Consider the following 26,121-nt stretch of genomic DNA (forward strand, 5'->3'; position numbering starts at 1 on the left):
AGGGGTGGATTGGGAGCTAACAGTGGCCCTGGAAAAATTTGTCAAAGTGGCCTCACGTGGGCGGCACCAATTCAACTGTAGGCGGAGCCAACACCAAAGTGTCCCTATCCACACACCTTAAAAAGAGGATGGCAGAGCAGTGAGAGCACATACTACTCGGACCTCCTCACATGTCTCCAGATGTAACTCAAACCACCCCACCTGCTTCCAACACACTTACCCCTCTGACCATCCCACCTGCTTCCACATACCACAACACACCACTCTGACCGCACCACATGCCACTCTGGCCGCACCACATGCCTCCACATGCTATAACACATGCTAGTCTGACCCCAATGCATCTAGAGATACACCTCTATCTGCAGTGCTGCAACTGTTCATGCTTTCGGATGTTCACAATCTTATAATAAACCTAAAATGCACCATAACACGCACACCAATTGCACCGTAACCCTAAATGAAGCCAACCCTAACAGCAACCTAACCTCATCCGAACACTAACCCTACCCTAATTGGAATCGGTATGATTTACCGCCGAACGCAAGTCCGGCGGTTGGAATCTCGACAGCGGCTGCCCCACATTGGTGAAAATCCCAATCGTCCCTAAAGTAAGTATAGACTAACCTATCCCCCCCCTTCCCTGCCCCCTAAACCTAAGTCCCCCCCGGGAACCCTAAACCTACCCCCCCGCCCACGGCTATCCGCGCTCGGCATCACTTCTATCGGGATGCCGGGCGTCGGTCTCCTGGTGCCGGAAAAATGGCAGGTCTCTAGATGTCTGTCATTTAACCCTCGCCGGGATTAAGCAGTCAGGAAGCCGGCTGTCGGGGTTAGGTCCGCCAGCTTCCCGACTGCATACCCCGTAACTACTACAGCCTAATCCTAACCCAATCCTCACTACAGTCTAACCCTTACCGCAGCCTAATCCTAACCCTACCCTAAATACAGCCTAACCCTAACCCAATCCTCACTACAGTTTAACCCTTACCGCAGCCTAATCCTAACCCTTACCGCAGCCTAATCCTAACAATCCCTAAACACAGCCTAATCCTAACCTTAGCCTAATTCTAACCCTACCCTCACTACAGCCTAACCCAAACCTCACTATAGACTAACCCTGACTGCAGCCTAACCCTGCCCTAACTGCATCTTAATTCTAACTTTACCCACACTACAGCCTTACCTTAACCACGGTCTAACTTTACTACAGCCTAACCCTAACTGCAGTTTTATTTTACGCCTACCCTAACTGCAGCCTAACCTTAACCTAATCCTAACCATACCCTAACTAAAGCCTAACCCTAACCGCAGCCTAATTCTAATTTCTAACCCTACCCTAACTGCAGCCTTACCCTAACCACAACCTAATCCTAACCTAACAGGCTAACCCTAACTGCAGTCTAACCCTAACCGTAGCCCAATCCTAACCCCACCATAACTTCAGCCTAATCACAGTCTAACCCTAACTGCTGCCTAATCCTAACTGCAGCCTCATCCTAACCCTAACTACAGCATAACCCTAACTGCAGCCTCATCCTAACCCTAACTGCAGCCTAACCCTAACTGCAGCCTCATCTTAACCCTACCCTAACTACAGCATAACCCTAACCACAGCCTAATCCTAACCCTTACGTAACTGCAGCCTTACCCTAATGGCAGCCTAAACCTAATCTCAGCCTAATCCTAACCGGAAATTCATGTGTCAACATTCTGGCTGTCGACATTCACAGCAATGTTGACATTGTGAATGTCGATATTATGAATATGTTGACATCCTGAATAATGTAGAAATGAGTACATTTAATGATTTATTAATTTATACTACACATAATTAATCATAAGTGTAACATGTACAGTAAGGGACTTACCTTCAGATGGAGGAACAGGATACACTGGTACTGTAGCTTTCTCCCAGGACGAGGCTGTGTCGGTGTTTGGAATGTCATGATGACCCTCCCTTCTTTCAGGGTTCATTTTCTGCTGTAGTTGAACCGAAGTGGGGAATGGAGGGATTGTGGGTTCCACGGATGGGGGGGTTTGGAGCTGTGAGGGGAGAGAGAGCAGGAGAGGGAAACCTTTGCGGGGGAGGGGTCAGTAGAGCTGCGGATTGGGGAGCGTTTGGAGCTGTGAGGGAAAGAAGAGGTGGACCTGTGTGGGGAAGGGAGGTCACGGATGGGGGAAGGGAGTTGGGAGGGGAAAGAGAGCAAGAGAGGGGAACCTGTGTGGTGGAAGGAGTGCCTACGAATGGAGAGGGTTGGAGCTGTGGAGCAGAAGAAGGGAACCTGAGTGGTTGAGGGCTGCGGATGGGGGTGTTGGCTCTGTGAGGGGAGAAAGAGCAGAAGAAGGGAACCTGTGTGGGCGAGAGGGGTTGGATCTTTGGGGGGGGTTAGAGAGGAGAGCAGCGATCTCCGCTGCATGTGTCTCTCACTGTGTGACGCTGAGCAGTTCTGTCTCGCTGGGTGAAGGAGGGAACTTGTGAATGGAGGAGCTCTGTCTCGCAGGATGAGAGCTCCTCCAAGCTACGGGCCCCTGACAGGTGGCAGCGGGCTGCCGGTGCCCGTTAAAAAGTATACACTACTGGGGGTGGAGCCACATGCGGCATTCAGCCCCACATGTGGTGTGCCTCCCGGGAAACTTCCCAGTGACATTTTAACGGCCAATCCACCTTTTGTAGATTCAAATACAAAAACCAAATATGGGTACATATAACAGACACAATAAAATAGTAAAACTACTATAAAAAGCAGATTTGAGACCAATATGACCACAGGGGGCCATTTTGAAGCCCCAGAATAAATAGCATGTGGTGACCCATGCATTATCACTTCATTCAAGCCCACGCCAGCATCATCATCATCATATTGACACGTGAATGTTGACATGGCCGTAATATCTACATGCGTCATGTCGACATTGACAATGGCAGCATAAATCATGTCGACACTGATGAAATGTCGACATAATTAGAATGTCGACAAACATCCCTGGTGGTCTAGTGGTGACTTACCTGGTCTGGCGGCACCAGTGGTGTCTTACCGGTCTGGCTGTGATGTTCTGATGACTTCCAGCAGATCCTGCAGTGCTTCCGGCAGTGAATACGGCAGTGAATACGGCTAACCCCAACCCTCCCCCTAGTGCGTAACCCTAACCCTCACCTTCCGTAGCCTAACCATAACCCTCCAACTAGTGCCTAACCCTCCCTTCCCATAGCCTAACCCTCCTATTGCCTAACCATAATATGCTTTTCTATTTGAAAATGAGTAAATCTGTGGAGCAAGTGAATTATGAACATGTCAACATTCTGCAGATGCCGACATGTTTAATGTCGACGTCATAACTATCGACATTATGGTGTCCACATTATGACTACATCCCCTCCACAACCATTGAGTAACAGTATTGAAAAGAACACACTATCTATGCTCAAAAATATATATATTTTTTATATTATACTATCTGGGATACCTGGCATTGCCGGGTTGAAGACTGGACCCTGAAATACACCAGCAGCCTTTATTTGTTTAAATTATCCTCACCTTAAACCCCATTCCATTGATCCTGAAAAGTACCCCACTGTTTGCTAACCTGCTTGCAAACGGGTGATAACTACCATGGGTGCAAGGTGCTGCTATGATGCCCGAGCTGCCACTGTGGCCTGCTGCTCCCCCTGCACCACACAAGATGGGCTGGTTCAGCCAGAGCTGCCTAGGGGAGCCTGGGTGTCAGCGTTGTTGACTTGGTGCTGGCCCACCAGCTGATTACAGCTGGTGCACTGGAAAGCAGGCAAACATGGAGAGCTCATGGACTGGCAGCCAGTTAGCAGTGACAGCTCATTATTTTTTTTCTTCTACAAAAAAATTCTATGCACAGACACAACCATTACAACTCTATTATAAGTATAGACAATCGTTTTCTGAAAATATGTATTTAAATTAATATGTACAGTAGTTAAGAAAAATAATTTTCATATCAAACTCTGCATGCACTCTTTTAATTGCTCCAAAGATTTACTCATTTTCGAATAGAAAAGCATATTATTATTCTTTTTATTGCATGGTGTAGATCATACTTGCCTTCCTTTATACAGTATTTGTGTTCCCGGGAGATGCCCGGGTAATACAAGCAGGAGGGTGTAGATGGGGGGGCTAACGATTCGCGTCATTAAGCCCCGTCCCTCATGGCAAATTGCCGCGATTGGATCAAATTTAAATCGAGGATGGTGCTAAATGATGCGAATCATGCAGAATCACGTCATTGAGCACCGCCCCCTGGACAGAGACCCACGATTACCATGGAAATTCTCCCCATTATGCCCACTTCACTAGGAAGTGGGCATAATGAGGGAGAAGTGCCTACCCTTCCGGGGGTGCGGTGGGTTACCCCAAAAATCATGAGCTTCCACTAACCTAACCCTAACCCTTCTTAGGGGTGCCTAACCCTAACTTCCCCCCCAAGTGCCTAACCCTAATCCTCCCTCTAAGTGCCTAACCCTAACCACCCCCTTCCCCGCTGCCTAAACCTAAGTCCCCCGGGGGGTGCCTAACCCTAAGTCCACCCCGGGGGTGCCTAACCCTAACCCTCCCTCCCCGTAGCCTAACCCTAACCCTCCCGGGGGGGTGCCTAACCCTAAGTCCCCCCCGGGAGCCCTAAACCTAACCCTCCCCCCCACGGCTGTCCGCTCGCGGCGCCCGGCATCACTACGATCGTGATGCCGGGCGCCGGTCTCCCGGCGTTGGGGAAATGCTGGCGTCTACATCCAGACGCCCGGCATTTCACCCTTGCTGGGATAAGACAGTCGGGAAGCCGGCTGCCGGTATATAGGCAGTCGGCTTCCCGATAGCTTCCCCTCCAAGCAGTCTTCAGTTGTGAAAGAGAACTGCAACATGCCATAAGTAGTAAAGTAGAATTGATTTGTACAGTACAGTATGCGACTATACTACCAGAGTGAACCTCTATTCCTACTTATATTATAGATTCCACAATGTAATACTACGAAAACGATCGGCATTAATTAACATTATACTGCATATCATGTAAGCAAGCTATTGTCTGTCTAACGCAAGTCAAATAAAGAGCTGAAAGGAGGCCCCGTCCCCACCCACCATTCACATCTCTCGCTGATGCCCGGACACAGCTTCTCTTTTCCCAGCAAACCAGCAGCCCCCCTTGCCTGTCATAGGAGAAAGGCGGCACTTTAGTCGGAAAATGATTTCTCCGACTTAACAGCTTCCCGTCGGAGTAAATATAGTTGTGAATTGAACGGCTCCTGGAGCTCCCTCCCAGTGCTATTCAACTCCCAGTGAATTGAATCGATTCCATTGATTGCACTTTCTATGATATCAAGCGGTAAAAGTTTAAACAAAACACTAAACAATGGGCACTACCACTACTGTGGGTTCTGCATAAAGGGCACCACTACTGGAGGTACTGCATAAGAGGCACCACTATTGGGGGCACTTAATAAGGGACAATATAACTGTGGGCACTGCATAAGGGGTACTGCCACTAATGGTGGCACTGCATAAGGGGCACTATTACTGAGGGCACTGCAAAAGGGGCACTACCACTACTGGGGTCACTGCATAAGGGGCGCTACTACTGTGGGCACTGCATAATGGGCACCACTACTGGGGGCATTGCATCAAGGGCAACGATACAATGGGCATTGTATTTGCATAAGGGGCACTACTGCTGTGGGCACTGTATAAGGGGCACTACTACTGTGGGCATTGTGTATAAGGGGCACAAATGTGGGCATTGTGTAAAAAGGGCACTGCTGTGTGTCATACATGAATAAGGGACACTACTATGTCGTGCAATATGAATTGGGTGAATCAAGATTGTGCTACTGTGTGGTGTAATTTGAATTGGGAATACTATTGTGTGACCACGCCCATTTATATTGTGACCACGCCCCTTTCTTTTGAGACCATGCCCCTTATTTGCAACGTGCGCTGTCATTTTTTTAGAAGAGGGAGAGTTCCTCCACTTCTCTAGGACCACTTTAAGCACTGAGTAGCAGGCACCCATCTCCTATACAGTACTTAAAAGCAGTCAGGTATTCAGCCCCTCCCCCATATAGTAGCATGCCTCCATCTCCTATACAGTATTTAATAGCAGCCAGGTATTCAGTCCCTCCCCCTTCCTCTCCCTCATATAGTAGAATGCCCCATACAGTATTTAATAGCAGCCACCAGCACGCACCTTACTGCTCGTCCTCCTATCTGGGTTTTTCTCTCTATGCGTGTGACGTCACATGCACAATACAGTAGAAGGGACTAGCAAGCGCTTCTGGAGCCGGCAGTGGCACCCAACAGCAATTAGACAGCTGCCAGAGTCTTCAGCCAGCGCGGCACGCGGGGAAGCTTGTGATCCTCCGGAAACTCACTGCATACAACCCTGGCCACGGGCCCCTTGGGACCTGCCGGGCTCTAGATGGGTGCCTTTGTTGCCTAGTGGCAAATCCGCCCCTGACTGGAAGATATGTACCTGGACAATATGTCGGGCTGACATATCGTTCCACGGGTACACATTTGAGTGATGTAACGAATGCCTGAACAATCCCTCATTCTGTCATACATGCACTACCGCAGCACATCAAACCTGATGACATTGCATGCGACCGCGGGTACGAGCATATTGTGCATACACACTGCGCAATATGCATGATATGTCATTATGATTTGGCCAAATCGTAACAACGTTTCAGTATGTACCCGGCTTTAGCCACACATCCTCAGCCACTGTTCAGCCCATTACCCCCAGACTCAGCTCCTGCTCACTTGAATCACAGTCAGTGCTCCTCAGCCTGGCAGCAAGCCCCCACCTCAACCACTGTTCACTGAACAGTGTTCAGCCCCTCATCCTCAGGAAATAGTCACTGCCGTGCTCAGCCAGCCCCCCCTTCAGCAACAGCCCCCTCCTCACTCAGCACCTGTGCACACAGGACTTGCAGTGTTGCTCAGCTCAAGAGAATTTCCATCTATCATGATCACACCAGTGAAGTGACACAACCACCATACTGACACTGACTGGCCTCACCTGGTTTGGATCTGCAATGCAGCCCGTTGCCTACCGGAGACAGCACTGCCACTGTGCGTGGGCAGGGACAGTGTTTGCATGTGACGATACACGCCAACTTGCTTTTTGTAAGGTGCCACATCCTATCCAGGCTGACTGTCACTCAGTATAGTGAGTAGGGCGGTGGCTGGGAAATCAGTGGCTAGGAGTCAGGGAGCAAAGAAAATTCAGCAGCTAGCCAGCTAAACTAAGCTTAAGTTAGCAGGCAGAGGGAGGGAATATGGTGTTGGGAAATCAGTATGCCCACAAAGGCCGCTCTGGTGGAACGTGCCTAGATCCAGCTCTGATTGAAAGTGGTCATCTCAGACAGTGCATGCTGGAAGACAAGGGGAAGGCTTAAACAAGCATTTGCATATTACCACTGCTGCAACCACAAAGAAGTCACATATACTGAGCATCGGGGAAGCTGGGCTGTGGTACCTAGGGTGGTACTAATGACAAATAGTTTAGCTATAATCAGTCTTGAGCTACAGAAAGTCCATGATACAGGGGATTCTGAGTGAAATGACCATAAATATACGGTGAATAGGGGGAAAAGATGGGAATGTGGGGAAGAGAGAGCATGGGAAGAACATTTAATACCCCAGGCCAGTCGTAAGCATGATCTGCAAGCGGCTAGCTGCACTAGACAGGGTAAGTGGACCCTTCCCTCATGTGGATCTGCAGGCATCTATGTGAGTGGCACTCTTGAACCCCACAGGGTTGTGGAGTTCAGTATTTCACGAACGAGGCCCACCCGACACCAGGGCATGGGACCTACATCGCCATTGTGATGACAGGGCACACGTCCATGCCAGGAGACAGAGACACCTACTCCAGCAAAAGGGACTGATCATCCGCAACATAAGAAACCCAATGCTCCTACCGGTAGGTAAGACTTGCTACCCCATACCAGTGTCGGATGACGCCTGCAACCCATACACCCATCCAGTGACATTGTGACTTAGACTGCTCATAAGACTGTTGACCATAGGTCTAGCACGGTAGACGTGCTGGTCAAGAACCACACGGTAAGGAGCCCCCTGAGAGGGTCCACCAACATTCCCCCCTGAGCAGGTCCACTGCACCACACCCAGGCCCACACCCCTCAACCTACTAACCATCCATTTCTCCTAAGCCACTAACCACCTGAGACCAACCCAGAGCAGCATTGTGACTACTCATTAAACGGTTTGGCCTTTAAAACGCGAGTGTCCGTCTTTTTATTACCACACCTTCCCTACACGAGACACCTCAACCTCCTTCCCCACAAAACTATAGAGAGTGCACCCGACCCTTCTTTTCATTCTAATTCTATGCAGGATTGGGTACCCTTGCAGACGGTGCAGCACTCTGTCCCCCACTTTCCTCCACCACATACACACAATATCCATCACACATCGCCTCTTCTCCATCCCCTACCCGTTTCCCCCAACCCCATTCCACCACCCCAACTCTCCACACACTGACCCCGCCCCACCTTTTACACCAGCAAACCCTCTAGAGTACGATGAGCGCAGTCCACCACACCTTCTGTTTCCCATTTCTAGTAAGTTGTTAAACATTGATTCACATACCAAGCAAGGGACAAAGTTAATTGTTGGTTTGTAAAAGATTATTAATTACTTAAATCATCTCGTCATAACTTAAAAACCTGTTCAAAGGATCATCTTATTGTAAAAAATGTTCTTACCATAAAACCCAATCAGCCCATATACGAGGAAACAACCTATAAAGTTCACTTGGCCTGTATATCAGTGGTGTGACATTTTTGGAACTGATTACCCACTCGAACCTTGTATACTGCCAGTAACCACAAAAACATTGTTATAGATAAATATCCACTTAGCAGAGGAGAACAAGTCTGGGCTTGGATGACTAGGTTTCACCACTAAGCTGGTTGCCATAAATAAAAACCTAAATCGTAGCTATGTGTCTACATATACATATATATATATATATATATATATATATATATATATATATATATATATATAATAAACAGTTTTGACTTTAAACAGGTCCTCAATTGTAGTAGGGGGACAATTATAGAGTCAAAGGTGAAACAGAATATATAAAGTGGAGATGTGCAGTTCAGCTTTACTCGGATATGTACGGATCTCAAATACTGCATCATATTGGCTATCCGGCTGTTAAGTGTTTTGGATAGCCAATAAGAGAAATCTGAACTTGCGATAAGAGCCGAATAAAACTGAACCCGCACATCTCTAATATAAAGGTTGTTCTCTGTCTACTAAATGATTTCAGAATAACACTTGGCCATTGTGTAAAATTTGAAAGCATCATTAACCCAACAGATTGGTTTATGTAATTCGATGGAAATCGATGGCCAGCCATGATTGTAATGACCATATTTTGCCAAATTGAGGTGAGCGTAGAGCATAAATAAAGTAGTTTATGGAAATATTTGGTGACATTCTGCAGGGATAGCACGGTACAGAAAAGAGTCTAAAGGGGGGATAAATTAAATCAAGATAAGAGTATGTCCACAATGAATGGGTCATTGCCTGTCATGTGCATGGGAATGTAGTCAAAAGGTTGCCGATGACAATGTTGAATTTCATAATGTTAAACCACAATGTCGACAGTTAAGATGTCAACATTGTTAAATTGTTGAAGGCAATGTGTCAACATTCTGAGAATGCCGACATTATGGCTAAGCTGCAGATGGGAGGTTTAGGGTGCGAGTGAAGGTTACGGTTAGGCACTAGAGGAAGGATAAGGGTAGGGATTAGGATTAGGGATAAGGAATAAATACTCACCCGAACACCAGTGGATCGACATTTCTTCACTGAGTACTGTCTACATGTCGTTATCGTTCAGTCGTCCATTAATATCTGCTAGTGGATGTGCGCTTTAAGTCATAGAGCTGAACCAACTGTTCTGTAACCATTTATTATATAGATGATTATATGTTGGACAGCAGGAAAAAACTGTGAAGAGGATGGAGCCAGTAAATATTTTGTTAGTGCTAAGGCTTTGGCACATTAATGTGATGCTGTAATGGTAATCCATTTAGGACTTCTTTTGTATTCACAAAGGTTTGTATCGTGTTTCCTTAACTGCCAACGTTTAAATATCGTTTCCAAGGACACTGCATGATTTGAGCTTGTGCAACAATCCATTTGCAGAGAAGAAATAGCTATGTTCCCTTCTGCTCAGCAAGTAATGTCCCTAAAATTGCACCCCTTACCCTGGTATCTCTTTTTAATAATCTCACCCTGCAAAATCTGTTCTGCTCAATAATACCCCTTTTACACTGACATAAAAATCCTGAGTTGATGCACATGGCCCTGGGATACAATGCGGGTATTTTGCAGGGATGGCCACGGGTCGTTCCCGTGCCACCCTGCAGTGTAAAAGACGCGATCTGGGTCACGATGACCCGGATCGTGCTGCACGCCGTCCGATTGGCTGGCTTCAGTGGCGTTTGGAGATGACATCATCCACTGCAACACCGGAAGAGCCGGGTCACTGTACACCTGGCTCAGGTGTGAACGGCGCCGGCTCTGCAATATGAAAGGGTTATGTGCTGGGTCTGATCTGGATTGGAACTCTGGGTCTGATTCAGACCCGTTCGCTAGGATGCGTTTGCACGCAGCCATCAGCTGCCAAAGTATGCAAATTCTGCGATCGCTAGCAAGACATTAGCATGCCCACTATGTCTTGCCGTGCGATCGCCAGAGCCGTAACTAGACTTTTTGGTGCCCTGTGCCAGAAAGAGCAGTGGCGCCCCCTCATTTTTCAAAGGGACATAATGCACCCAACAAAGGGGAAAGGCCTCATGGGGAAGGGCCAGGGAAGAGATAGGACAGGGCAGGAGATGCTGGGGATGACAAGACACCCACTTTCCCTTAGAAAACAAACATCATCTCCAGGAAGTGTATGAAACAATTGGTAACATTCGACCCATACGCAGCACTTGTGGCTGACCATACCCTACCGCAAGCACTGCGAATGCTGCAGTGTGTACTTCAGCCATGTGACGTGTGTGCTGATGCTGCGTCTTAATTATGCACGCCCCTGAAATGGCGTTAAGATGCACAGACATGTCTGCATTTGCACCACCACACCCCCGTTACCATCGACCACCCCACAAACGGCACGCCCTGTCACTCATTCTAGCGGGGCATCTGTGTACAGGGTGTGAAAGCTTCACAATCGCATGGACTAGTTCGTGCATGCGCATTGCATCTTATACGCATGCGCACATTGCAAACATCAGCAGGCTACTTGCGAACACAGCCTAGCGAACGGTCTGAATCGGGCTCCGTGTTCCAACTCCCGGGTCAGACCCGGCACTTTGGTATAAAAGAGGTATCACGCTAGGGGCATTGACTAATCTACTGTATACTTAGCAAGGAAAGCACTCACTTAGGATGAACATCAAAAGATTAACCATTGATGGTGCCATCGGTGCTTAACATCGATAGCGTGAAATCATCGATGGACATCCCTGCATGTGGAGAAGCTAAGCAATTCTCTTTCCTAACCTCAATTTGCTCAAATCCTCCTATTATTCAAAGATCTACAGTAAAAAAGTCGACAATGTCTAGATAGACACCAGATGTTAGACAGTCAATAGGTCAAAAGGTCGACATGGACAAAAGGTCGATACGCTAGAGGTCGACATGTACAAATGGTCGGCAGGATCAAAAGGTCCAGTTTAGAAAATGTGAGCGTTTAGCAGTAAACTCTAACACTATTACATTGGTCGGGTTGTATCTTCAAAATGGGAAAACATCTGGATGAGAGTTTATATCGTGAGTTTTTTTGAGTCGGAAAAACGTGAGTTTGCTGTGCTGCTTTGTTCTCAGACTCTATTACATTGGCCGAGTTTAAGAAGTGTGAGAAAACTCTCACATTTTCTAAACTCTCACCATATTACATTTGGCCCCTGGTGTCTATCTAGACATTATTGACCTTTTTACTGTAGATCTATAGACCGGATCCCCTCCTATTGGCAGAGCCAATCTTCGGGTAACCTGCATCATGCTCCATAACAGGAATAGACAATCCGTGGCACTCCAGCTGCTATGGAAGGACATATCCCATCATTCCCTGACACAGGCCCTGATTCAGACCCGGATGCTCTGACAGAGCGCTCGTTCTGAATCAGGGCGTCTTTTTTTTTTATGGAGCAGCCTCCCGGCCGCTCGCATTGCTGTGGGTTACCACCCACAGCTAATGCGAGCGGCCAGGATGATGATCGCGATGGTCAAGACCATCGCGACCATCGGGCTTGTGACGAGACCCTTGTGGTAGGGTCTCGTGGCCGCAAGCCCTGTTTGAGCCGAAAGCTCTCCCACTGACATCAATTGTGATGTCAGTGGGGCTGCCCCCAGATGGTAGGCGTTCTCATGGGAACGCCTCTGTCTGCGCAGCCACCCTTTCGACCCGCCCACCAAAGGGGGCATGCTGTCACTCAACATCGACAGCACCTCCCCTTTGGTGCAAGACCCAGAGCGCGGATTGCCCGTCGTTATCCGGGTCTCGCGCATGCGCACGACAGAGCCGGCTCCGTCGTACGCATGCGCTCTGGGCCACCATCGACCCGGTTGCGAGCACTCAGCACTTGCGACCGGGTCTGAATCAGGCCCACAGTTCTAACTTTCCCTACCAGTAAAACTATGGCAAGGAATGCTGGGATGTCTAGTTCCACAGAATCTTCAGGGCCACTGGTTGCTTATCCCTGCTCCATAAGATGCTAGATCTCACTCAAATCAACTCCTTCACCTCCTCTGTGCTGAGTCTATTTTGGCCCTTTTTGAGCTGCTCAAATTGTAGCATCAATATTATTAAGAGGTCTATTTACTAAGCAGTGTTAGGAGACAGAGTGAAAAGTGATAAGAAAGTGATAAGGTGCCAGCCAATCAGCTCCCAACTGTTATTTTTCAAACACAGCCTGTGAGATGGCAGTTAGGAGCTGATTGGCTGGCACCTTATCACTTTTCACTCTGTCTCCTAACACTGCTTAGTAAATAGGCTCCTAAATAGTTTATGCAATACACACACATACTGAGCCTGATTCAGAGGACATCCACAGACGCAGCTGCTGTGCAGAAGCATATAACTCTGATTCAGGGCCATTATGCATTGTTTTATTTTTTTATTTTTTATTTTTTCAGAGTTTCAGAGGACATTTCAGAAAATACCATTTAATCCCATAATTCTTACTGATAGGTCAAATAAAATCTACCTAAATATGGCCAAAAAGTGTTTGATTTTGTATTGAACTAAATATGATCTTAAAATGTGTTTCAACCACCAAGAAATACTTTATAGTTCAAAAAATACATAGGTTTTTATAATAAAACCTGCACTTGAAATTTATAATGCTTTTATGGGCTAGTATTTGCCATCTTCAATGAAACACATACAATGTGCAGGAATACCATAGCAGCCCAATTAAGCATACCAATTTTAAAAATAGTAAACCTACAGCATTAAATGAAACGTATCCTGTTCTTATTTGATCCAGGATGGGGGACATCTGAGCATTAGAACTCTCCAACCTGTAGAAAACTCAATGTTTATCACAGTGCCCAGTGTTATTGCATGGTGGTTATTTGTGATCATCAGACAATGGGATTAATGCATCAAGCAGTGAAAAGAGTGGAGAAGTTGTCCATAGCAACCAATCAGCTTTGAAGTAGCATTTATCCAGTACAGTCTACAAAATAATAGATAGGAGCTGATTGGTTGCTATGGGCAACTTCTCCACTGGTCCAATTCTCCATGCTTTTCACTGCTTGATACATAAACCCCATTATCTATTCAGGGGCTACAGCAGAGGCACTCAACATGCAGCCCTCTAGTGTGCTGTCATCAGTGATTTACATGGCTGGGGAAGTGCCAGGATGTTTATAACTATCATGTATTATTCATGAGCAACACACATTATAAAAACAACAACAAACATGGCGTTTTGTGGCCATGCATAGGTCATAGAAAGAACACATTCGTTCAAGGCTATTTGATCATTTTATCCCAACATCACACAATAATTGTTATTCTATTTAATGCATTGTTTTTAAAGAGTTTCATTTTTCTTATATTGAATGATATTAATATTCATTATTTATAACAATATAAAGGATTATCACAGTATCTCTGCTACCTGTGTATTTGTGGTAATATCATGATTAAGACTTATTGTAATCATCGGACAATAGAATACATGAAATGATGCCCACTTAAGGTCCCCATACATCTACAGGGCAATCCGCTGATTCCCTGATCGAACCGGAACCACAGATCCACCGGTCAGAAATGCCAACTGGTGACCATCGATGATCGCCGATCCATTGGGGATCGGTGCATATCCTCATGTTAAAAATGCACGACTTGCTGATCATGATCATATTTTGATTGTGATCGGCATATCAGTGACATCCAACATATTGGATTTCACTGATCCCCGACATATGGGGATTGGCAAACTGCCCCAATCAATCGCTAGTGTATGGGGACCTTTACACATCACAGGGAAAATGCAGGATTTCTAATGGGGAGGGGGGGAGGAGGAGCTCTATACAGTGATACTTTGGAGAAATAAATTGTATTCAGAATCTATCTGTATTAAATTATTAAACCTTATTAATATCCACTATTAAAGATTATATACAAATAGTACTATTTATACCTGGGATCCACAATATGGTGAAATATTGTTTTATCAATTTTTATTTTCTACAAAATGATCATCAAAAATTATTATTTTTTTTAAAGTGTTAATCCGAAATATATAACTGTTTTAAAATATTTAAATCATGTAAACCTAACCTCTTACTACTATGTATTATCCAGTATCTATTCTGGATTGTATATTTGCTCCTTGCTACTTTCTGGTAAGTATTATGAAGTGCTACATATGTGTCCTGCACTGTAACACTGTATTTTATCTTTATGGGTACACTTATGTGCCTGAACTAATATTCACTCCTAGTTAGAAAATAAACAAATTAAAAGTTGGAAATAGTCCTAATTATGGGCCTGATTCAGCTTTGGGAATAGAGTAATGGTGCATACAGACGGAGCGATCAGCCAGCGATAAGATATACTTGCAGTGCACCATGGTTTTACCAAGATGCCCAGTTACTTGCTATATCTTACACTATTCCCAAAGCTGAATTAGGCCCTATGTCTTTCTCCTTGTCCTGATATACTGTATGCTGCTGTTTCATTATTCAGGTAATTATGGATCCTGAGTTACTTTCAGATTTTAATACTGTCAGCAACTCCACCCTAAAATGTCTGGTTCACATTTGCTTTCCATTCTATGTATGAGCGGAAATGTCTGATACAGTAGCTTCCATTTAGCTGTTATCATACTTTGTAATATAATATCCTTGCCAATTTCCGTTCATTAGGCATGTGGTTTTGCAACATAATCTAATGAGCCTTCCTCCTCTCTTCTAGTGTATAATTGTAATATTTGCCAAACAGTAAATAATTATGCATCTAAATTAGGGATGTGCAGGCTCGGTTCTACTCGGTTCCGTTCGGTTCTTTTTACCGGATCTTATTGGGTTTCAGCTGTCACGAGTTTTGGATAGCCAATAAGATTCGGTAAAAAGAACCGAACGGAACCGAGTAGAACCGAGCCTGCACATCCCTAATCTAAATATTACTGTCACATGTGAGCTTAATGGATCCCTGTCCACTATTTATACATATACTGTAGATTAAAGAGGGGTTAAATATTTTGTAATGGTATTTCCTCAATATATTCTTGTCAATATCACACTTATGAAGTTAGAAATAGTTGTTATTCTAGTAGCAACTAAATGGTACATTGATAATTGGAGACCCTCTAGTTCTTGTTTTCTTAGTAATTGATTTTCGTATAGTGTGTTGTACCTGTAGTGTGTAGTATACACTTAGGGGTAAATTTACTAAGAATCTTGTTTGGTCGAGATTGCAATCTCTGGTGAGTTCAACCATTTTCTCCAACTTGGAGGCAAACTCGGGAGAGAATTCTGTTTATACTGAAAATCTTGGGTGAGAATGCAATCTCAAATTAATACACCATTGGCCAAACCTTTCATGGAAAAAATACAACTCGGGAATTTACCAAGAATCGTGATTATAATCATGGGTGTAATTTCAGCAAACTTGGTCCTAAATAGAAGTTTTAAATAGACTACCCCCTGAGCTGTGAGTTTGCCAGAAACTTACGCAGATCAGTGTGGTCTGTATATGTTTCTAGCAGTAAATACTTTCTAAATGGTTAATGTAAAAAAAAACCCAAAAAAACTGTAGAGCCTGCCTCTCCCCCCCCCCCCCTCCCCCCTACAAAGCATAACCAGCCCCGAGCTCATGAGCCAGTCCTGGTTCTAAAAATATGGGGGGGAAAATGAGCAGGGCTCCCCCGTATTTTAGGAACCAGCAGTGAGCTCCTGAGCCAGTCCTGGTTTTAAAAATAGGGGAATAGAATGTGTGTGGTTTCCCCCCTATTTTGAAAACCAGCACCGGATTCAATTCTAGCCGGGTTGTAATGCCACAGCCAGGGGACCCTTTCACCGGGTCACCCCGGCCAAAGCATTAACAGCCCATAGCTAGTCAGCACAAGGAAGGGATCTCGGGTAATGGGGAACCCCCAATAAAGGGGTCCCCCCCTCTTCTGAGCACCAAAGCTTACGCTGATGCCTGGGGGGTTTTGGTGGAAAAGGGGTATAGATAACCTGTTTTACCTGATACTGCCCAGAGCCAAATTCTAAACCCCCCCACACTTACCATGTGTGCACATCTCCAATATACTATCATTATTATCATATTTATTATTATTACTATTATTATTATTATTGGGCGCACATTATTCACACTGCACCAAGAGATGCTGAGCAAGCTGCCAACATGGTGAGAAAAGCATTATAGACTAGGGGGCGTGACCTCACAGACACGAGGACATCCTTCCTTTTTGAGCATGCGCAAGGAGTACCAGGACTGCAATTGAAAATGTTGGGTGGTATGCTAAAATACATGATTGTATTCACTGCTTTGTAGTATCCAAGCAAAGATTCCTGTAATTACCCTGTGTGGTCAGATAATCGCAGCAGTTGAAGATTCTGTGGGCATGATTCAGAGATGTATGCTATTCCGGTGTTTACACAGTTGAGCGATAATCGGCAATCTGTGCATGCATCTGAGTCGCACTGCGTATGACTCAAGGTACAACACCCTAGTCTCTCATAGCGACTAATTATTCACTGTGTGATCGATCCTGTACACAGTGTAAGTGGCTCCGGTGTCTCAGTTCCCACGGTCATTCTGCGTGGTCATAGAGTTACTCAGGACTGCTAACATCAAATTATCTGCAACCAACACTGCATCTTTGTACGCAGATACTTGGATTTGCGATGCCGGCGGTGTGTCTCAATACATATCCTGGCGACGGCAACATTTTTGCATATTTTCACACAGCAACTGCGTACGTGATCCCAGCTGCAGTGACTTTAGCATACATCTTGTGTCCATACTCGCAGCGCTCTTGTCTCCAGCATAAGATTTTTCCGTCTCCCTGTCTGATAACATTTTATTACCCCTCTATGAATGTTGCTGCATGCTGCCATTTTTCAGGTGTCGTTTTAAAATTTTCTTTTTTATTAACTGTGCTGAAAGAATTCAGCGTAGCAGGGTGGCGCCAACCTTGTTTGTCAAACTAGGTGCACTACAACTTGCAAGCAAATTCATATAGACAATTCACATGATTTGGGGTTTATAGGACACTAGAAACTTCCTCTAAGTGTGCGTCTGCATTATCATTCATAAAAAGCACAGGCGGTATTTATTATTTGTTTCATCTGTGTATTTAATATACATTTATGAATTACTTTTCAAAACCTGATATAGAAGGTTTTTTGCTTTCTTTTACCATACAGGTGAATATTAATAATGTATCAGCCACAAACAGACAAGGATCAGAACATGTCTTACCCACAACCAGGTTGGTATTTTTGAAAGTGTTTTATTATTTCATTTTTTTTTTAAAGATATTAATAAAAGCTGTAAGAGATTGGATATATGACTATGATTGGTGAAGTAGTAATTTTCTCTTTCCTTACTACAGCGATTAAAACTACAATTTTGCTGGTGTTAATGAATAGCTGAATGCTAATCGTTAACATACTGCTTCATGGTCCAGGAACTGAGACTTGTTTATTTCACTTATCATACTTATGAAACTTGTAGTACAGGTTGAGTCTCCCATATCTAAATATTCTGAAATACGGAATTTTTTTGGCATGACTGAGATAATGAAACCTTTCATTTATTAAAAATATTGTATAAAATTATCTTCAGGCTGTGTGTGTATAAGGTGTATATGAAACATAAATGAATTTCATGTATATACACAAACTTTTTTTGAGCCACAAAATTATTGAAAATATTGTATAAAATTACCTGCAGGCTGTGTGTATTAGGTGTATATAACACATACATGCATTCTGTGTGTATATTTGTGTCCTATTCCCAAGATATTTCATTATGGTATGCAATTATTCCAGAATATTCCGTTATCCAAAATACCCCTGTTCCCAAGCATTTTGGATATGGGAGACACAACCTGTATTAAATATTGGTAAAACTTCAGAACATGGGATACACTTACCTAACCTAAATCCCTACATCTTTTGTTTTATAGATATTTATTAGATTTTTAAGGAATGCTAAATTGAACCAAAACCGAATCCAAACTGAAACACTTAAGTCTGGTTTTTACCAAAACACGATGATGAATTAAAATCAAAACACGGGAGTCCGGGCACATCTCTAATTTAAGCAACAATGTGCCACGATTCCCACCCCTAGGAAGAGGGGGGGATGTGGTCTATTATCCGATATTTCACATTAGACAGTAGCAATACAGTAGCTCCCTGCTTAACCCTTTCCGGATACTTCCCAGCAATGTGCCCTCCGCAGGCCTTACAGTTCTCAGCGTCACCTGCCTGAAGACTATTTATCACAGGCTGCTGAAGTGTGTTTGCGCTATTTATATAGATCTCTTTACACAGAAAGCAGGATCAATCAGACATATTGTGAGTGTGTGTGTATATATATATTAGGGATGTACAGGCTCGGATAGGTTCGAGTTTGCACGTTGAGTTCGGATTTTTCCCTCAAAAAAAACGGAACTCAGAAAGAGGCTAAACGTCATCTTACATGGACGAACATCATCATTCCTGCAAACTCGAACCTATCCGAGCCTGCACATCCCTAATATATATATATATATATATATATATATATATATATATATATATATATACGCACGCAGTGGGAAAGAATGACTCCCTCTCTGAACCAATCAGTTCTTTCTCACTGAAAACGAGTTCTTCACAAATAGCCTGATAATATAAAGACATAAATGAAAAGCGTAGAAGGAAGTCCAAAAAATCAGGAGGAGGCAGAATCTCACTAGCCTGCCCTGGAGACAGAACCTGTTTCCATTAACTGCCTAGTCCAATTCTGAAGGACCCATAATTCACATATTAGAGGAATATAATGTTAATTATTACTTAAAATTAGAGATGAGTGAATCGGGATTGACTCAGATCTTCCTGGCAAGAATCTCAGACTGATGCAAAATGTCATCTTTCATGGCGAAAGATGATGTTTTGTTCATGAAGGTCATATTTTGCCTTGTTCTGAGCTCCGAATGTGGTGGGAAGATCTGAATCAAAACTGAACCGCTCATCTCTACTTTCAATGCATGTTAAGTCAGTGTGATATTTTGGTAAAAATATGTGCAAATACTTATAGATGTAGTTTAATCCTATTACATGTTTTACATATTTGTTTTCTGTGTATAGGTGGTGTAGGATCAGCTTATCCACCCCCACCGCCATATGGAGGATCACCACCGCAGCCAACAGGTATAGAACTATAATTATGAACATCTATTATTTAATATTATATATATATATATATATATATATATATATATATTAGGGGTGTGCACCGGCCACTTTTCGTGTTTTGTGTTTTGGTTTTGGATCTGGATCTTTCTTCGTGTTTTGGATCTGGATTGGTTTTGCCAAAACCACCCTTCCGTGTTTTGGGTTCTGGGTTTTGTGTTTTGGATCTGTATTTTTTTTTAAAAAAGCATAAAAACAGCTAAAATCACAGAATTTGTAGGTTTTTCTGCTCCTATGCTATTATTAACCTCAATAACCTTAATTTCCACTCATTTCCAGTCTATTCTGAACACCTCACACCTCACAATAGTGTTTTTATGTCCAAAACGTTGCACCGAGGTAGCTGGATGACTATGCTAAGCGACACGAGTGGGCGGCACAAACACGTGACCCATCTAGGCGTGAAACTGCAGTGGCAGACAGGATGGCAGTTTGAAAAACTAGGCCCCAAACTGTACATAATGCAAAGAAAAAAAAGAGGTGCAAGATGGAATTGTCCTTGGGCCCTCCCACCCACCCTTATGTTGTATAAACAGGACATGCACACTTTAACAAACCAATCATTTCAGCGCCAGGGTCTGCCACACAACTGTGGCTGAAATGATTGGTTCGTTTGGGCCCCCACAAAACAAGCTGGCAATTAATGTGTCCCTGCACAAACTGGCTCTATGGAGGCAAGATGTCATCCTCATCCTCCTCATCCACCGATTCCTCACCCTCTTCAGTGTGTACATCCTCATCCTCACAAAGTATTAACTCGTCCCCACTTGAATCCACCACCACAGGTCCCTCTGTACCTTCTGGAGGCTGGTCTCCCTGGAAGAGCTGATAATTCATTTTGATGAACATCATCTTCTCCACATTCTGTGGAAGCATCCTCCTACGCCTTTCGCTGACAAGGTTCCCGGCTGCACTAAACACTCTTTCGGAGTACACACTGGAGGGGGGGCAACTCAGGTAAAATAGAGCCAGTTTGTACAGGGGCCTCCAAATTGCCTCTTTTTCCTGCCAGTACAGGTATGGACTGTCTGCCATGCCTACTTGGATGCTGTCACCGATGTAATCCTCCACCATTCTGTCAATGGTGACAGTATCATATGCAGTGACAGTAGACATGTCAGAAATTGTTGCCAGGTCCTTCAGTCCGGACCAGATGTCCAAACTTGGTCCTGCCTGCCCTGCATCACCGCCAGCGGGTTGCTTAGGATACCTAAGTTTTTTCCTGGCAGCCCCAGTTGCAGGAGAAAATGAAGAAGGAGCCGTTGACGTGTCACGTTCCGCTTCAGCTGACAGTGTGTTCACCAGCAGGTCTTTGCACCTCTGCAGGCTTGTGTCGGCCGGAAAGAGAGACACCACATAGGCTTTAAACCTAGGATCGAGCACGGTGGCCAAAACGTAGTGGTCTGATTTCAACAGATTGACCACCCTGGAATCCTGGCAAAGCGAATGAAGGGCTTCATCCACAAGTCCCACATGCCGAGCGGAATCGCTCCGTCTTAGCTCCTCCTTCACTTTCTCCAGCTGCTTCTGCAAAAGCCTGATGAGGGGAATGACCTGACTCAAGCTGGCAGTGTCTGAACTGACTTCACGTGTGGCAAGTTCGAAGGGCTGGAGAACCTTGCACAACACGGAAATCATTCTCCACTGCGCTTGAGTCAGGTGCATACCCCCTCCTTTGCCTATGTCATAGGTGGATGTATAGGCTTGTATGGCCTTTTGCTGCTCCTCCATCCTCTGAAGCATATAGAGGGTTGAGTTCCACCGCGTCACAACCTCTTGCTTCAGGTGATGGCGGGGCAGGTTCAAGAGTGTTTGCTGGCGCTCCAGTCTTCGGCACGCAGTCGCTGAATGGCGAAAGTGGCCAGAAATTTTTCGGGCCACCCAAAGCGTCTCCTGCACGCCCCTGTCGCTTTTCAGAAAATTCTGCACCACCAAGTTTATTGTGTGAGCAAAACATGGGACGTGCTGGAATTTGCCCAGATGTAATGCCCGCACAATATTGGTGGCGTTGTCAGATATCACAAATCCCCAGGAGAGTCTAAGTGGGGTAAGCCACTGGGCGATGATTTCCCTCAGTTTCTCTAAGAGGTTGTCGGCGGTGTGCCTCTTACTGAAACTGGTGATACACAGCGTAGCCTGCCTTGTAACGAGCTGGCATTTCTGAGATGCTGCTACTGGTGACGCTGCTGCTGTTGCTGCGTAAGGTGATACATCTACCCAGTGGGCTGTCACAGTCATATAGTCCTTAGTCTGCCCTGTTCCACTTGTCCACATGTCCGTGGTTAAGTGGACATTGTGTACAACGGCATTTTTCAGGACACTGAGGACACTTTTTCTGACGTTTCTGTACAGTCTCGGTATCGCCTGCCTAGTGAAGTGGAATCTAGACGGGATTTGGAACCGGGGACACACTACCTCCATCAATTGTCTAAATCCCACTGCACTAATGGCGGATACCGGACGCACGTCTAACACCAACATAGCAGTCAAGGCCTCAGTTATACGTTTTGCTTCAGGATGACTGCTGTCGTGCTTCATCCTCCTCGCTAAGGACTGTTGGAGGGTCAATTGTTTAGTAAAAGTAGTGGTGTTCCTACTTCCTCTCTGGGATGATGAACGACTCCCAGCAGCAGCAACAGCAGCAGCGGCAGCAGTAGGCGTAGCAATGCAGGATCCTCCGGAGGAATCCCGGATAGGAGAGTCAGTCATGCCAGTGACATGGCCTGCAGGACTACTTCCGATCCTAACTAAGGAGGAAATTGACGAGGAGGGAGTTGACGGTGTGGTTTGCAGGCGCTTGGATACAACAGGACAACGGGATTTAGGTGTCCCTGGACTGCTTACGGTCTTAGCCAAAGTTTCTGAACTTGACAGTAACTTTTTATGAACGCGCTGCAGGTGCCGTATAAGGGAGGATGTTCCTAGGTGGTTGACGTCCCTACCCCTACTTATTTCACCTTTACATATGGTACATATGGCAAGACAGTTGTTGTCCGGATTTGGATAGAAATATTGCCAGACCAAAGAGGTGGAATGTTTGGTCTTCTGCCCAGGCATGACCGTGATGGGCTTTTTCATCCCACGGACAACAACTGTCTCCCCCGGAGCCTGATTTAAACAAACCACATCACCATCAGAATCCTCCTCGCCAACTTCCTCCTCAGCGCCAGCTACACCAGTATCCTCATCCTGTTGTACTTCAACAGTGACATCTTCAATTTGCATATCAGCAAGTGGACTGTGGGTGCTCCTTTCAGCACTTGCAGGGGGCGTGCAAATGGTGGAAAGAGCCACCTCTTCCCGTCCAGTGCTGGGAAGGTCAGGCATCGCAACCACCACCACACTTGGACTCTCCTTGGGGATTTGTGATATCTTCTTAGAAAGCACAGTTCTTCGCTGTGCTTTTGCCAGCTTAACTCTTTTGATTTTTTTAGTGGGAGGAGGGCTTCCATCGTCATGTGAAGCTGAACCACTAGTCATGAACATACTAGGGATCGACCTTAGCCGTTCCTTGCCACTCCGTGTCGTAAATGGCATATTGGCAAGTTTACGTTTCTCTTCAGCTGATTTAAATGTCTTTTTCAAGGTCATTTTCCTGAACTTTGCCATTTGGGATTGTATGTGCCCTCTACTATGACATTGGGCATCGGCCTTGGCAGACGACGTTGATGGCATGTTATCGTCTATGTCATGACTAGTGGCAGGAGCTTCAGCACTAGGAGGAAGTGGTTCTTGATCTTTCTCTATTTTATTTTTATCGGAGAAAGTTTGGTCCTCCATTTATGTTATATCGATTTGATATATACGTGCGGCTAAACACAGAAAATAATTTTTTTTTGGGTTTGGACTAGAGTGTACTTTGTGGGTTACAGCACCCTTTAACGGTCAAGCCAGCCAGCCCTTTACTTATGAGACAGGCGCATGCTTGGCACTACTTTGTTGATGCACGTGCGGCTACTGCGCACACAATTCACAAACACAGAAAATAATTTTTTTTTGGTTTGGACTGGAGTGTACTTTCGGGGGTTACAGCACCCTTAACGGTCAAGCCAGCCGGCCCTTTACTTATGACACAGGCGCACGCTTGGCACTACTTTGTTGATGCACGTGCGGCTACTGCGCACACAATTCACAAACACAGAAAATAATTTTTTTGGGGTTTGGACTGGAGTGTACTTTCGGGGGTTACAGCACCCTTTAACGGTCAAGCCAGCCGGCCCTTTACTTATGACACAGGCGCACGCTTGGCACTACTTTGTTGATGCACGTGCGGCTACTGCGCACACAATTCACAAACACAGAAAATAATTTTTTTTTTGGTTTGGACTGGAGTGTACTTTGGGGGTTACAGCACCCTTTAACGGTCAAGCTAGCCGGCCCTTTACTTATGACACAGGCGCACGCTTGGCACTACTTTGTTGATGCACGTGCGGCTACTGCGCACACAATTCACAAACACAGAAAATAATTTTTTTTTTGGTTTGGACTGGAGTGTACTTTCGGGGGTTACAGCACCCTTAACGGTCAAGCCAGCCGGCCCTTTACTTATGACACAGGCGCACGCTTGGCACTACTTTGTTGATGCACGTGCGGCTACTGCGCACACAATTCACAAACACAGAAAATAATTTTTTTTTTGGTTTGGACTGGAGTGTACTTTCGGGGGTTACAGCACCCTTAACGGTCAAGCCAGCCGGCCCTTTACTTATGACACAGGCGCACGCTTGGCACTACTTTGTTGATGCACGTGCGGCTACTGCGCACACAATTCACAAACACAGAAAATAATTTTTTTTTGGTTTGGACTGGAGTGTACTTTCGGGGGTTACAGCACCCTTAACGGTCAAGCCAGCCGGCCCTTTACTTATGACACAGGCGCACGCTTGGCACTACTTTGTTGATGCACGTGCGGCTACTGCGCACACAATTCACAAACACAGAAAATAATTTTTTTTTGGGTTTGGACTGGAGTGTACTTTCGGGGGTTACAGCACCCTTAACGGTCAAGCCAGCCGGCCCTTTACTTATGACACAGGTGCACGCTTGGCACTACTTTGTTGATGCACGTGCGGCTACTGCGCACACAATTCACAAACACAGAAAATAATTTTTTTTTTGGTTTGGACTGGAGTGTACTTTCGGGGGTTACAGCACCCTTAACGGTCAAGCCAGTCGGCCCTTTACTTATGACACAGGCGCACGCTTGGCACTACTTTGTTGATGCACGTGCGGCTACTGCGCACACAATTCACAAACACAGAAAATAATTTTTTTTTTGGTTTGGACTGGAGTGTACTTTCGGGGGTTACAGCACCCTTAACGGTCAAGCCAGCCGGCCCTTTACTTATGACACAGGCGCACGCTTGGCACTACTTTGTTGATGCACGTGCGGCTACTGCGCACACAATTCACAAACACAGAAAATAATTTTTTTTTGGTTTGGACTGGAGTGTACTTTCGGGGGTTACAGCACCCTTTAACGGTCAAGCCAGCCGGCCCTTTACTTATGACACAGGCGCACGCTTGGCACTACTTTGTTGATGCACGTGCGGCTACTGCGCACACAATTCACAAACACAGAAAATATATTATTTTTTTAGCACTTGGGGGGAGCACCCCTGATGGACAGAGCACCCCCTGGACAACACTACAGCACTCCTTTAGGACTGGGACACTGCACAGGACTTTGGAGTGGACACAGCCCCTATGGAGAACTGACTGCACAACACAGTCCAGCCAGCCCCTATGGACTTTGAAGTAGTGGACACAGCCCCTATTAACAACAGCAGCACAGCACAACACAGCCAGCCCCTATGGACTTTGAAGTAGTGGACAACAGCAGCACTACACTACACTACACTACACTACACTACACTACACTACACAGCCCTAACTCCCACCCTCCCTCTTCACTGTCCACAGCCGAGTGAGAAAATGGCGCCGACGCGGGTACCTTATATAGGATCCAAAACCCGCGAGACTCGGAAGGCGGGATGATGACGTTTTGCCTCGATTTCAGATCCGAGTCAGGCGGGAAAAGTCGAGCCTGACTCGGATCGGACTCGGATCGGGGGGGCTCGGGGGGGTTCGGATTTCAGAAATCCGAACCCGCTCACCC

The 26,121-nt window shown here is 45.5% G+C and overlaps 1 protein-coding gene across 1 annotated transcript in view; it reads left to right on the top strand.

The window, feature by feature from the left end:
• The window catches only part of LOC148534548 (LITAF domain-containing protein-like), a 54,018-nt gene that overhangs the window by 24,517 nt on the left and 3,380 nt on the right, over positions 1–26,121 (top strand). The window contains exons 2-3 of the mRNA XM_088466910.1: positions 17,967–18,031; positions 19,899–19,961. Coding sequence (XP_088323036.1) covers positions 17,980–18,031; positions 19,899–19,961 — 115 coding nt within the window. The 5' untranslated portion in view covers positions 17,967–17,979. The remainder of the gene's footprint in view (positions 1–17,966; positions 18,032–19,898; positions 19,962–26,121) is intronic.

Source organism: Taudactylus pleione, unplaced genomic scaffold (assembly GCF_031769625.1).
Source record: "Taudactylus pleione unplaced genomic scaffold, aTauple2 ptg000066l, whole genome shotgun sequence".
NCBI lineage: Eukaryota > Metazoa > Chordata > Amphibia > Anura > Myobatrachidae > Taudactylus > Taudactylus pleione.